At 36.1% G+C, this 13,659-nt stretch overlaps 1 protein-coding gene across 1 annotated transcript; it reads right to left on the bottom strand.

Annotated features, from left to right (window-relative positions):
- Nucleotides 1–944: 944 nt before the first annotated feature.
- LOC123866769 (ionotropic receptor 40a) lies at nucleotides 945–12,410 on the bottom strand. Its single transcript, XM_045908451.1, has 15 exons — nucleotides 12,295–12,410; nucleotides 11,760–11,853; nucleotides 11,026–11,121; nucleotides 10,336–10,472; nucleotides 8,040–8,199; nucleotides 7,632–7,738; nucleotides 6,970–7,063; nucleotides 6,430–6,588; nucleotides 5,686–5,839; nucleotides 4,966–5,198; nucleotides 4,139–4,298; nucleotides 3,953–4,049; nucleotides 3,359–3,509; nucleotides 2,742–2,835; nucleotides 945–1,172 (listed from the first exon to the last, which is right to left on the bottom strand). Exons 1-15 carry the CDS (start codon nucleotides 12,408–12,410, stop codon nucleotides 985–987), a joined length of 2,040 nt encoding a protein of 679 aa, XP_045764407.1. The 3' UTR covers nucleotides 945–984.
- Nucleotides 12,411–13,659: the final 1,249 nt, after the last annotated feature.

Here is a 13,659-nt window from a genome sequence, read left to right as displayed (position 1 = left end):
AAGGAAAAACGCTAAAAACACCATCACTCATATTTGCCCGCTCTAATCGAGTCAAATAAAGAGTTTGAATTTAAAACGCCCTGTCTGTTAGCTCTGAACCCTTTTTGTGTTTCAAAGTCGAGTTGAAATTTTTCAATTTTTCATGCTTTGTTGTTAGGAATTATTATTTCGCATTTTCGTACTAAAAGCCGCTATTGTTGTGCAATTTGTGAATTGAACTTTTCTAATATAGGTACGTCGGAGATTTGATTTATAATACCGGTAAATTGAGTAGGTACTTATTTGAACTTTTTCATATGAATACAATTCTTACTTGATTTAAAACCTAAATATACTATTATAGTGAATGAATGAAATAATGCTTTGTTGTGCACCAAAAGCGAAAAAAATAAGTACAATAATTGGCAGCCTTATCGCTTCGAAGATTTCGCTAGTGCTAATTTTAATCCATGTCTGTCTGTCTGTTTCCCATTTACGTCAGTAGGAAGAAATGATACACAATAAGTACATAGAAGATATTTATTTGAGCTACAATCTACTCAAATATTATTATTAATACTGTGCTTCATCAGTTTTTCCTTTAGTGCCAATCAAATAATTTGCGAAAATATTGCATCTGCCTATTGATCTATAGGCATATGGGTTCGACCTTCTTCCGTCTGTACACTTAAGTACCTACATTTTTTATTCTAACTTAAGCACAAAGTTGCAAAATAGGTACTCAATAGTCCTGCTTGAAGTTATTAAGATAGCTTTGAATTGATTTCTTTAAGCAAGCCATTCGCGGTATATTCGTTTACGTGTCATGATAAAATACTTTAGGCTGAAAGTCGACCCAATTCATTATCTACACGGAACTATAAGTCTCACTATTTATAAATTACATCCAAATTATACTTCCAAAGCCAACTATAAAGTGCTAGAGCTCTGGTAACATACGCGTATGTTTGTAAAGACCTTAGAATAATAACGGTAGAAACATATTTACTCTCTGGCATCATGTCTCAAAGCCCTATCAATGAATACGTAGAGGATTCCGAACATCCTGTCGAATTGTTGTTTCAAGTAGATAATTCTAGCAGATCGCCTGGCGGTCGACGTTTCTACGGGAGTGATCATCCTTCGGGTTGTTCTTCTACGGTGGAGGTGAATTTCTGTTGCAAGGGCGACGGCTGAAAATGATTTAAAGAAAGGGTTAACCACAGGATTCTTATCAAGGTAGAGTCAATAGAAGTAACAGAACAGAAAAGAAAAAGCTTTTTTATTTGATCACTACAATTTTATCTAAGTACTCTTTTTGATACTGTCGCCGATTTTTACTCGAGTGCCAAAAAAAGGGAGAGTAGGTAATGTTTTCAGGATTCATGAACGTATTATATAGTTTCTTTATTCCACCATAAGGTCTAAATGTCCGAACAAATTTAGATGTATGGTATATTGCTAGAATCTTATTTGTATATCAAGTGATTGAGTTTAAAAAAAATCGATATGGCGGCTGTATGGCACCATTTTCAAATGTGAAAAATTTTGGTTGGCAGTCGTGTTTATATTAATTATCATCCAATTTTTATCTGATGTCATATCAGATAAAAATTCTACGAACATTAAACGGCCAAGCCGTCCTTTTTTAACCAAGATTTAGGGTTTGTAACATCAGAGCTTGTAAGTAGAGTTATTTGTTATTTATTGTTATAAATGTGATATACTCAAGAGCATTTAAGAGCTATATATACTTTGGACTTGGGATAGGTCCCATGGGCAGCGCAAATCTAAGCTCAGCTAGGGGCTTGGCTCTACTAGAGATCTCATAACTTTTTAACAGTGAAAGCATTATGAACTTGTGAGTCTTGGCCACCTTTTTACATGAAATGTTTTTGGTGGGATTATTTTAACTGCGACTTGTTAGCAACTTACTCATACAAAATTAATACAAAAAATATAATATTGTGCGGCATTTTAACCGTAGGTTTTAATCACTTGGTGGATCCATTTTACCAGTAAGGTGGTTAGGATGGAGTAGATTAAACACAACCAAAAATTTCTACATACTAGCCAGACCTGTGCTAATTTAAAATTAATTAAGCCAGGAATCGAACCGAGGACCTCACTCTTATAAAACCATAGTGTTCACCATTGCACTAGGAAGGTTTTCGCAAATATTTATTGAAACGCCAAACCCTGAAGCATTTTATATAAAAATAATCTCAAATCTTCCAGAAATTTCTCCAAACGACGCCATTAATTGCTAAATTCTATTAATTGAGATGGCGGTGAAAATTTTTCGAGGTTCGGAGCTCATAATAATTAGGTTGATGACGGTAATTCAATAAAACTCTAGTATATAATGATCCCTCATTAAAGCGGAGTGCGACGTTTGTTGCTATGGTTGCTATCTAATAGGGCGTCTTTATGAAGACACGAGTGTATTTTTTTTATTATTTTAAAAAATCTTGTATCTATTTCGTGTAAATTTTTGATTAAAAAACGATTACAAACGGTATTGTATACTGACTAGCTTATAGACTAAATAACAATAATTACAATCCGGGTAAGTATCTTTAAAACAAGACTGAATAGGCATCTTCTAACTAAATGCGTCCCATCTCAGGCCACATCATCACTTTCCATCAGGTGTGATTGTGGTCAAGCACTGGCCTATAAAAAATAAAAACACCTAGAAATTCTTGAAAAGCTTGACTTGATTGTAGATATTATTGATATTGTAGGATAATTATCCTTACCTGCTAAGAAGTACCCTACGCCGAGCAAGCAAAATGCTCCTTGAAACATTGTTAAGGAAACCGGCTCGAGACCAATCGTCGATTCAGGTTGTACCTGAAGCAAAACGACAATATTAATACTATTCATGCAAATTCTGCTGAAACATGACTTTCTTTTCTATCTATAACAATACCATATGTATAAATTCCCAGTCCTCAGTCCTGTTTCTTAGTCTTCCTTATCCAGCCAATTCTCCTCTTCCTATATGAGTAGATTTCTTATATCCTATTCGTGTGTGTGTGTGTGTGTGTGTGTGTGTGTGTGTGTGTGTGTGTGTGTGTGTGTGTGTGTGTGTGTGTGTGTGTGTGTGTGTGTGTGTGTGTGATGTTTGTTACTTCTTCACGCAAAAACTACTGGACAGATTGGATCAGCTAGTAAGTATATATTTCCATTTGTAAAGTTGTAAATTAATTACGTAAGCTACTTACATGAGAAAACTTACAGGTGTAATTGCGGCCTAAGGTTTTCTTAAAAAAACTCTTCATATCTTACATAGTCATTCAATGTCCATAATTCAATCATTAGCGAGATTGCTAAACAACTTGGCACTTCAAACTTCGTTTTACAGTGATTATACCTGCGCAGTTCCTGCATTTTCGGTAGGGTCTTTATTTTCTTTGGTGTCGCTTTCCGCAACAGGATCGGATCTTCTCGAGTGTTCTGGAAGGTTCTTGTACTCATCAGTCGTCATTTTAGCAAGTATACCAGCTTCGAAGAGAGTCATTACTCTAAAATAATAGGGAAGAAAAAATTTCAAAAGAAAAATAAAAGCGACTTCAAAAACCACAAACACTAAAAAGTAAAAAATATTTTTGTTTCTACACGTGTAATGTATGTATGAAGTCGAGTAAGCATATTAAAAGAAACTAGAAATCCAAGTGTGAAAAAAAAGATTCCGACGAATTGAAAACCTCCTCCTTTTTAGAAGTCGGTTAAAACAGTGACGTATAAGTTCTATTCGTATTCTAAATAATTATTATAATAATATTGAGTTTCCTCTGTGATTTGTTTCCTTTACACCGATTACAATCGTAAGTTGTTAATAAAGCTGTGTTTACGTTGTTAGCAAAAAAAGTTGGTGCTCCTCGTTCCATCCCACTCCGTAAGTATGCATTGCGCCTTACAGCTAGCCTAACCCACTGAAAAAAGCCTAATCTATTAGTATACTTACATGTTGTTAAATGTCTCGAGGTATGGGCAACCGATTTGAAGCGCTATGGCAGAATATCTTGTATACAATTTTTCGCTTAAATGGAAATTATGAGAACCTAAAACGAAAAACCATAAAGTCCCGTGGTACAGGTACTCAACAGAAGTGAAGCTAAAAATTAAGTTAAGTGACGTCAGCATTCTTTACCGAATCTCTCAGTGTCGTAGTACAGCGTTTCTCTTCCACCCAGTATAGCAATGCGTCGTTTCGACAGTACCATATGGACACCCACTTCGACACTGCGCACGCGCTGAATGCGTTGACGACGCATAAGTTTAGCGAGACGGCCATATACACCTGTGCCGTTCTATAAAATTGTGTGAAATATAATTAAAATCATTTTAGGCATTATCATTTGCAAAACGTTAAAATATTTTAACCAAGGCAAAATGGAAATGCGTTTGTTTTTTCAATGCTCTATTATATTATATTATGATTATATAATATGTTATATGTACGAGTATGTATATTATACAGAATTATTGTATTCCTAATTCCATAGTTTCCATAGTTTTCCAATTTCAATTAGGGCTAGGTATATTCGTGCTAATTCAATTGTAATTTTTGTAAGCAATTACTATTCTAAAGTCTGAAAGTAAAACAGTACAGATATTTTTCGAATAGTAAGTAGTCGTATATTTCGTATAACTTGGGATGCATGATGATACAGCCTAACAAGGCATACTATACTATATATACTATAGCCTAACTGCATAGTTATGACTAGCTAGCAGGTCTGACTGCAGCTAAGAGCTGCAAATCTATAAATAAAAAAGGTATATTATGAAAGAAGTAACTCAATTTATTTAGACCTGCCAATAAATAGTTAAAAGATTGTGTAAAGTGTAGGGTACCATTTTTTCAAAAGTACCATTGTAGGGTACTTTTGAATTAATTACGCATAGGCTCTCTTCAAATAGAACACATCCGATTCGTAAATATTTTTTGAAAGAGTAATTGTACCTTTACCTTACCTGCAAAATAGCCAATGAAGAACTATGTCGTTCCACCACCAGTTCATATCCCCTATCTCTCATAGCCTCTTCCAAAGCCTGCAGTGTGCCTATCGGCTGCTCTTTAGCCGGTCTAGCCAGTAGACTGGTCAAGTTAGCCGAGTACATATCACCAATGACATACGTAGCTCCCAACGATATGATGATAGAGACTAGTCGAGCTTTGTGGGTCTTAGATGGTTCTTTAGTAGATGCTGGAAAATACAAGGTTAGTATTTAGTATATAGTATTTAGTATATAGTAGTAATAGTAAAAAAGTAAAGACGTAATCATAATTGGGTTAAGTAGTGAAGGGCCATTCATTATATATATAAATGGTTAGGGGTTTAATGAGAAATGCTTCTATATCATTCTCGCATAAAACTTTACAGAGTAAGTATGATTACAACTCTTAGGTTGATGATTATTATTGAATTATCAGATCGTAAAAATAAACTGAACGGCTTAATGTGCTCTCCAAGACCTGGAGGAAAGGTAAAAGTCAACTCGGACCTCCTATAAAATTATAATGTAAATATTTGGCCGACCCGGGCGTGAACTCAGGACCTTATGATACACAGTTAAACATAAATTATAGAGATGCGTGAACCTCGAACTCTTCGAATAAGAAGCCAACGTTTAAACCACACGGCTATCGCTACTTCGTCTAGTATGCGAATAAATAGAGATATTCGTATTTACATTGTCTCAAGAACAAGGTGGTGGTGAACCAGCAGCAATCACTCAACAGTTCGAGTTGGTCCCGTTTGCGGTGCTGCCACAGCGATGGGGCGGCTATCACTATCCACAATGCTGGACCGATGAGAAGCAGTGTGGCCCCTACTAGTGGCCAGACCTGTGTGTTAGAAAGATAATTTTGATAATAGCCAGGAAATGATGAATTTATTCAGTTGACAGAATGATAAATTAGTTTTTTTCTAGCTTTTTATTTCTTCTTTCTTAGCTTTTAGCTGGTCCGTTTTAAAAAAATTAATATACCTTACAGAAACTGGTCAAATTCAAGTTTAGTTATATCACTGAACAGTCAATACAATCTAATCCGATCCATCAAGCTTTATGCGTCCATTCCTGGACTTAGGCCTTTTCTAGAGCTCAGTTGTACTTACTATGCATGCACATAATAATTTCCTTTTTGATTATTAAAAACATTCGCTAAATATTAGCATAATTTTTGCGAATGCGAATGCGAATGCGAATATTGAAAAATATGCGGATATTCGCGAATGCGAATGCGAATGCGAATATCCGTTACATCACTAGTACTTAGTAAAATCTAGAGTCTCGCTCAACTTGTCAGGGGCATGGGTGAGGAAGGCTCCAGAGTCTGCCAGCGTTAGGAAAGAGAACTCCACCGCTTGTAGCCTTTCCCAGGTCATTGTTACGTGTTTACTGAAGAAGCAAGCTTTGCTATTGTGAGAAATTTACCTCCCATTGGAATGGCCTGATGATGGCTAGAGTCTCGCTCAATTTGTCAGGGGCGTGGGTGAGGAAGGCTCCAGAGTCTGCCAGCGTTAGGAAAGAGAACTCCACCGCTTGCAACCTTTCCCAGGTCATGGTTACGTCTCCGATGAAGAAGTCAGCTTTCTAATGCGATTAAAATTTTTAGTATCATTATTATTAAAGTTCATGCGAAAAGCGAGTCCTTAACCTAAACACGGAAATTTAATTAAGATCATTCGTAAAGGGAGTTCGATACTAAAAGCTATGAATAAAAGGTTTAAGAAATTTTACATCAGCGATACGGTCATATAAAAGGAAAATGTGACTGACTGATATATCAACTCATCTAAGTCAAACTACTAGACGGATCCTCCTGGAATTTGGCGTGCAGATAGCTATATGATGTAGACATCCGCTTATACAAAATTTTTAAAAATTCAACTCCTAAGGGGCTAAAATAGGGGCTTGGAATTTATGTAGTACACGAGGACAAAGTCTCAGGTTTATGCTAGTTTAGTCACTTACACGTTTCCAAATCAAACCAAGAGTTCCTTTAAACGTTCCATTCCCAGATATTCTCGAACCCTGACTTCTTTCCGGTGGATCGTAGTATTTATACCTTCAAATAAATAATACTTTAAAATTAGTATTTGTAGAAAAAATGTGTGAAACCTAATTAATTTTCTACTACCGAAGAAAATAATGACTTAGCAAAATCCATGATTCAGATTCATGCTCCTTTAGCAAAATAAATGTGGCACAGTCTAATAAATATCTAAGTTGTAACAACACTTTCTTGCTATTTTTGAAAAAAAAAAAAATTGTCGCACTGATTGCGCTCGGACCGCAGTAATAATTTGATTTGCATGTATATCTTCGAGCAGTAACTTTGAAATGAAATATTTTAATGGAAGATAGTATTACCATAGATATAGATAGTATTTTTACCTATTAGTTATTAGAACCTATCAACATTTCATTGAGTTTGATGGGTTGATAATCAAATGAAAACCAAACTACGTGTGTTTAATAAGTAATTTTTCAAAAATAAATAAATAATTATAAGAATTCCCTCACTCTAAATTTGTGATTTTCCACTTAGCGGAATTTTCATGCGCAGTGTCGATAAATACCTCTTAATACAATTACGAGTATAATAAATGAATGCAGGTATCACGTCGACTCACTTAAAGTTCAGCTTTTTGGCCAGCAGCGCGAGCAATTTGTCATCTCGTCCGCCCGTCACGTTGACCGTGGAGTCGTTGTTGTAGCTCACGAAGTGCCACGGCGGCGCCTGCGAACTCATTCATTTGTGTCACGTGATGTATTGTGAAAGGTACAGGAAATGGTAGCTTTCTCTGAGATTCAGTTGAGGACAAGCGCTTAAAGTTACTAGCATAAGAAATAGGTATCACTTGCATGAACGCGAAGGAAAACGTGAGGAAACCTGCATGCTTGAGAGTTTTCGATAATGTTCCCAAAAACCTACCAATCCGCACTTCGCCAGCGTGGTAGAATGCGGTAATTCTGAGAAGAGACACGTGTGTAGTGAGGTGATCATGGGTTGATAATGATGATGATAATATTATACTTACATGTAAAACAGGCACCTCAAAGACCCTTCCCTGAAAGTCGTGGTAGACTTTGTCAGCGGGCGGTAGAGATGGCGATTTGTAAAGGCTCCCCGACCACCAGTTGACCAGCGTCAAGTGGTTCAGCTTGTTTGGTGACGCTTGGTTGTAGTACAACCGGAACCTGAGGACATAATAACGTTTAATTCCTTAAAAGCCTTAAGCCCTGGTAGATTTTGTCAGCTGATGGTATCGAAGATTATTTAAAACCACTATGTGTCCCAGTCCGGAACCAGGAAATTCCCAGAAGAACAAAAGCGACCGACATAGCTCAAAGGATTAGCAAGCTGAAATGGCAATGGGCAGTTCATGTCTGTCATAGAGCTGACGGCCGATGGGGCAGATGTGTTCTGGAGTGGAAATCGCGTACCGGTAAGCGCAGTGTGGGTCGACCTCCAGCTCGCTGGACCGATGACCTGAAGAAGGTGGCGGGGAGCGGTTGGATGAGTTAAGTGGAGAACCATGTTTGGTGGCGTACTCTTGGAAAGGCCTATGCCCAGCAGTGGACGCATACAGGCTGATGGAATGGAATGAATGTGTCCAAATAGGTATAAAGGCCTTCTACTATAGCAACCGCAGGCGTGTTGACCGATGAAGATACTTCCGTTATTATTGACACCTAAGGAAATAAAAGGTCTAGAAAACTTCTGTACATAAACAGTATACCATGTAAGTTCACTCTACAACGTAGATTTGCACTAAGAAAGGCTTTTGATTTCTGAGGAATTCCAACGGGATCTTTAAAAACCTAAATCCACGCAAAGAGAGTAGCGAGATTCAGTTAGTTGATCAATACGAAATCAATTTAAATAAAAATAAAATTCCAGCCAGTTTCCGATTTGAGAGCAGCGAAAAAAAAAATGGTTTTTATTTTGAAATTCTTCGAGCATGTACCGGCTTGATTATCGCGCCATCTTGCCAGCGTTTGTGAAATAAAATTTCCTCGTTCCCAAAGACCCAATACAAAGCCACCAGCTCACGTACATTGTAATTCGATTTGAGAAAACGGCGATTGTGAATTGGCCAAAACATATTTTTTAGTGTTCGACGTTGGAATTTCCTTTGGCAAATATATTGGCTTTGCAGTCAATTTGCTGTGTTAACATAATAACGTCCTGTAATTCTATAAAGGTTTGTTTTTACTTATGTGTTGCGTTGGGCATTGACTATTGTTTTGCCACGACCCTTTTCTATAAACGACGGGTTTGTTTGACCACGATCTGTGAAAGGTGCGATGTATTAAGAGGGGTCTCTCCGTCACTCGCTCCATACAAACGTAGTTCCAATTTCATCTGAATATTAAGCAACCAAAGTCTATGAAATTTTGCGGACATATTCTGAAAACTAATATCTATGCCTGTGGTCTTCCAGATTTCCGTTAAAATATTCGGTTTCAAAGTTACACGGTCTTAAAAATTCACATACAAATCTTTGAGCCCCTGTAATTTTAAAACTACATATTTAAAAAAAATCTAAAACACCACAGGCACAGATATTAGTTTCTAGAATATGTCTGCAAAATTTCATGGACTTTGGTTGCTTAATATTCAAATGAAATGGGAACTACGATTGTATGGAGTAAGTGTCGGAGAGAGCCCTGTTAAAAGTAGCTTTTCCATCATTTCTTTATTCGCGTGGTAATAGCTCTTTAAAGATAGAATGAATGAATGAAATATTAATTTATGTACACAATAATAAAAAAGAAAATTAAATGTATCTTGATAATATCTCAATCTTTCAGTTTCTGTTTATCCTGCTTTAACACTATCGTATAAATAATGACAAAGCACAAAATTAAATTAACGTTCGACAGACAATAAATAACAAATGAGTATATTTTTATTGTGCACCGCAAATATACGACTTCTTATGAGATAATTTGTTGCTATATTAAGTTTATGACTCAATCGTTGGGCAATTCATTAGTTTTATTGCTGCTAATGATACAATCATTATAATTTAATGCGGGATAGCTGATTTAACGATGCGGTTATATATATTGATTTATTGGTATAATTGTTTCTGAATTATTAGGCGCTTGTTTTACTATTTTTAATTACTATTAATGTGGAATCATTATCATGTGTCGATTGTCAATGATGACCAAAATAATTTAGCATAGTGGGTGTCGGGAGGTGAAACAGGTAAGGGTTTCATAGAACAGGTAAGATAGTGGAGAAGGAGAGTGAGAGAGAATTGATAGAGAAGAGAGAGAGAGAAGAGAAAGAGAGTGCTAGAATTCGTAAATCATAATATTTACACTGCATTTCTCGGGTTCGTAATGACAGCAACTCGTATAGCCTCTTTGATGCCGGAAAGGAAGAGCTTGCTTACTTCTCCGTGTGGCCAGAAGAAGATGTAGAGCATTGAGCGGTGGATGAAATTGTTTACAGTAATCTGAAACAAAAAATTTGACAGCCGAAACAGGCAAAATAGCGAGGGCTTGGTATGGCTAGATGCCGAATGTTTGTTGAAATTATTTTAATCCATACGATCCATACTATAATATTATAAATGCGAAAATCTGTCTGTCTGCTAGCTTTTCACGGCCCAACAGTTTAACCGATTTATATCGAATTTGTTACAGAGGTAACTTGTGCCCCTGAATCTGATATAGGCAACTTTTTATCCGGTCCATCAAAGAGTTTCCCAATCAATCCTACGGGAATTGTAAAACCTATCTACCTATCTTCTAGTTATGACCATAATTACGCACCTTCACGTGCTTTAATTGCCACGTAACCATTGAGCCAATAGACTCTGAAAGAGAAGAAAGAATTTTCATGCTTATTTGAAAAGAGGAATGCGAATAAAATAGGCACTTGGCCCAAACAGGCACGTCTGTACGGACAGCTTGCGGAATCTAGCTAGTCCAAATCCGTGAGCGAGGTGCAAGCTTATCATTGTGTATCATAGCTGCAATAAATATGCTTACTTAATTTTTTTTTACCTCAAAAAGTAGATTTTCACATTCCAAAGGCTCACAAAGAATTAAACTTGTTCTTTCTTCCGACGTATCCAAACCTTGTTTTAGAAATCTGTAAAACTGATTACAAATGTAAATTATGGATAGAATACAATAAAAGTGGAGGGGTAGAATACAACAAGAGGTTAGGTATAGTAATATATTTATATATTTAATAAAACTGTCCAAGTATGAATCGGATCTCGCTCTTTTATAGTTCGGTATATAATAATAATCATTAAGAACAACTTACCTATATTTTGTATATATATTTTATTTGCGACTAGAAGCGTAATGGCAAAACATACAATTAATTTAACGTAACGTAAGCGTGATTGCTATCACAAACATCTAATTATCCAGTTCACGATCTAAACACCAAAAGTATGCAATAATCTTTCCGAATCTCAAAGGGAGACCAAAATAAAAACCTTCAAAAGACGCGTATTTACACAAATTCACTCGAGGTAGCCTCCTAGCATTCAGATCGAATGACGTCAAATGGGCCAAATATAGATTTTATTAAACTTCATTGGATAAATTATTAATTTTATATGATTTTTGACCACTCAAAACAATTTTTAAAAATAATCTTACACGAGCTAGACATTGCAACGAACCGTAAAATATAAACCCAAAAACTGCTCGTTTTTGATTACAGCTTACAAACTACTTTATGAATTTGATTAAATAAGTACAATGTAAAGTCACATACATACTCGATCTTTATTTTCCTGTGTCGATAGATCCAAATTAATGACTTGAATGTTATTCTCACTCAGAATACACATGATTTCAAAAATATCTTCAGACCTGAAAAAAGCCAAACTTCTTACTTACATATTCCGTCTTTGAATATCTCATCTTGAGGTCATCATCGTCATCACCATCAACATCAACTCATCGCCGTCTCACTACGGAGCACGGTCTCCTCTCAAAATGAGGTGAGGAGTTTGGCCATAGACCACCATACTGAATAAGTGCGGGTTGGCAGACTTCACTCCTCTTTGAGAACATTATGGGAAACTTTCAGGCATGCATGCAGATGTTTTTTCCGTTAAAGCAATTAAAACCGTTAAAGCACCGTTAAAGTAATTAAATTCTAAAGTTAGAGCCCGGAGTCGAATCCCCGACCACCCGACCATGGAGGTCGACGTCTTAACCACTAGGCAATCACCGCTTTTATAGTCACAGATTAAATATAAAGTATCGAGATAGTAGTTTAAAAATCTGTCAAAGATGAAAAATCCTTACTTTATATCAGTCGTGTTACCCCTTACAACTGTCAAAGTATTTGTACCTAACCCTACTACTATGTCCATAATCGCTGTAGGAAACTCTTTAGGGAGGTTTTTCAAAGTTGTACACATTACTCTACTAATAAAGAAGAGGAAAACATATAAAAGTATGTAATTCATTATAATAATTATTTTCTAAATAATATCAAAGGTACTAATAAATATTTCTTCTAGAATTTAATTCAAATGCGGTGTGCTACAAACAAAATAACACACCGATTTACTCAAAGTATCCAATAATTCTAAATCACATTACAAACGATTTCATCAGTTATGAAAGAAAAAGATTAGTGACAATACAGATACGCCATTTCATTTCATATCGAAATAAGTGATAAGTATTCATATTTATATTTTCGAAATGAATCAATCTCAATCAATCTATCTGTAATAGGTCAATAAGATACTTATTGAATTTGGATTTATTAATTTCAGCTGTAACGCGATAAGTTTGCTGAGCTGACCTGTATCTCAAGTCAAATAACCAATCGATTAAGGACTGAAATAGTGATTCTTCTAGTAGTAGTAGTAGTAGTACCGAATTTGTTATACCTAGATTTAAGTATTATAACTAGATTAAATTATTGTGTTACGTGTTATACTTGTCGACGATACCTATAACAGGTGTGCGGAAAAACTCATCAAGTTTATGAATACACCTGCTTTTTAAACTCTGTGAAAATTTCTTCTTAAATAAATATTATTATTATTATTCTAAAAAGATTATTTCAATCACCTAGCGTTTGTCGTGTTTGTCTGTCATGGTCCACTTTTCTTCTAAGTCGCTTCCACCTTGCGTGGTCTATGGCATCCTCTCTTCCAAAGCCACTGGCAACTGCGTCTGCTTTTATGATTTCAGCCCAACGTTTATTCGGATGACCTCGGGACGGGCATATTAATACCTTTGATAGGTATCAAAGTTGCCTAAATGCCTCATGCAGTTTTGAGGACGGCGTAGACGAAACTCCAGAGCTTTGTCTGCGAAACCTCTCACGCCAAAATTGTTAAGATTGAAATTATAGTACATCTGTAAAATTAACTTATCTTTGGACATGTGCACGGGACCATAACGTCCTCAGTATGGATTGGCATGTGACGAGCTAAGTGGGCACTTTTCATCAAAGGCCCTACATGACCGATGGTTTAAAAGCTTTGCCGAGTTACCTACCCAAGGCACCTCAGCCTATAAAGGCGTGTGTACAATAGACGTGGATCGTGTGGTGCAATACAAGTGTATTTTAAAGTTTGTTTAATGGTGTAGTAAATATTGTGAAAAGTATTGCCTTTTTCAAACAGACATACTTTCGCATTTAAATAATTT

Source organism: Maniola jurtina, chromosome 7 (genome assembly GCF_905333055.1).
Source record: "Maniola jurtina chromosome 7, ilManJurt1.1, whole genome shotgun sequence".
NCBI lineage: Eukaryota > Metazoa > Arthropoda > Insecta > Lepidoptera > Nymphalidae > Maniola > Maniola jurtina.
The sequence above is the reverse complement of the archived record's forward strand: the minus strand, read 5'-3'. Positions and strand labels throughout refer to the sequence as shown.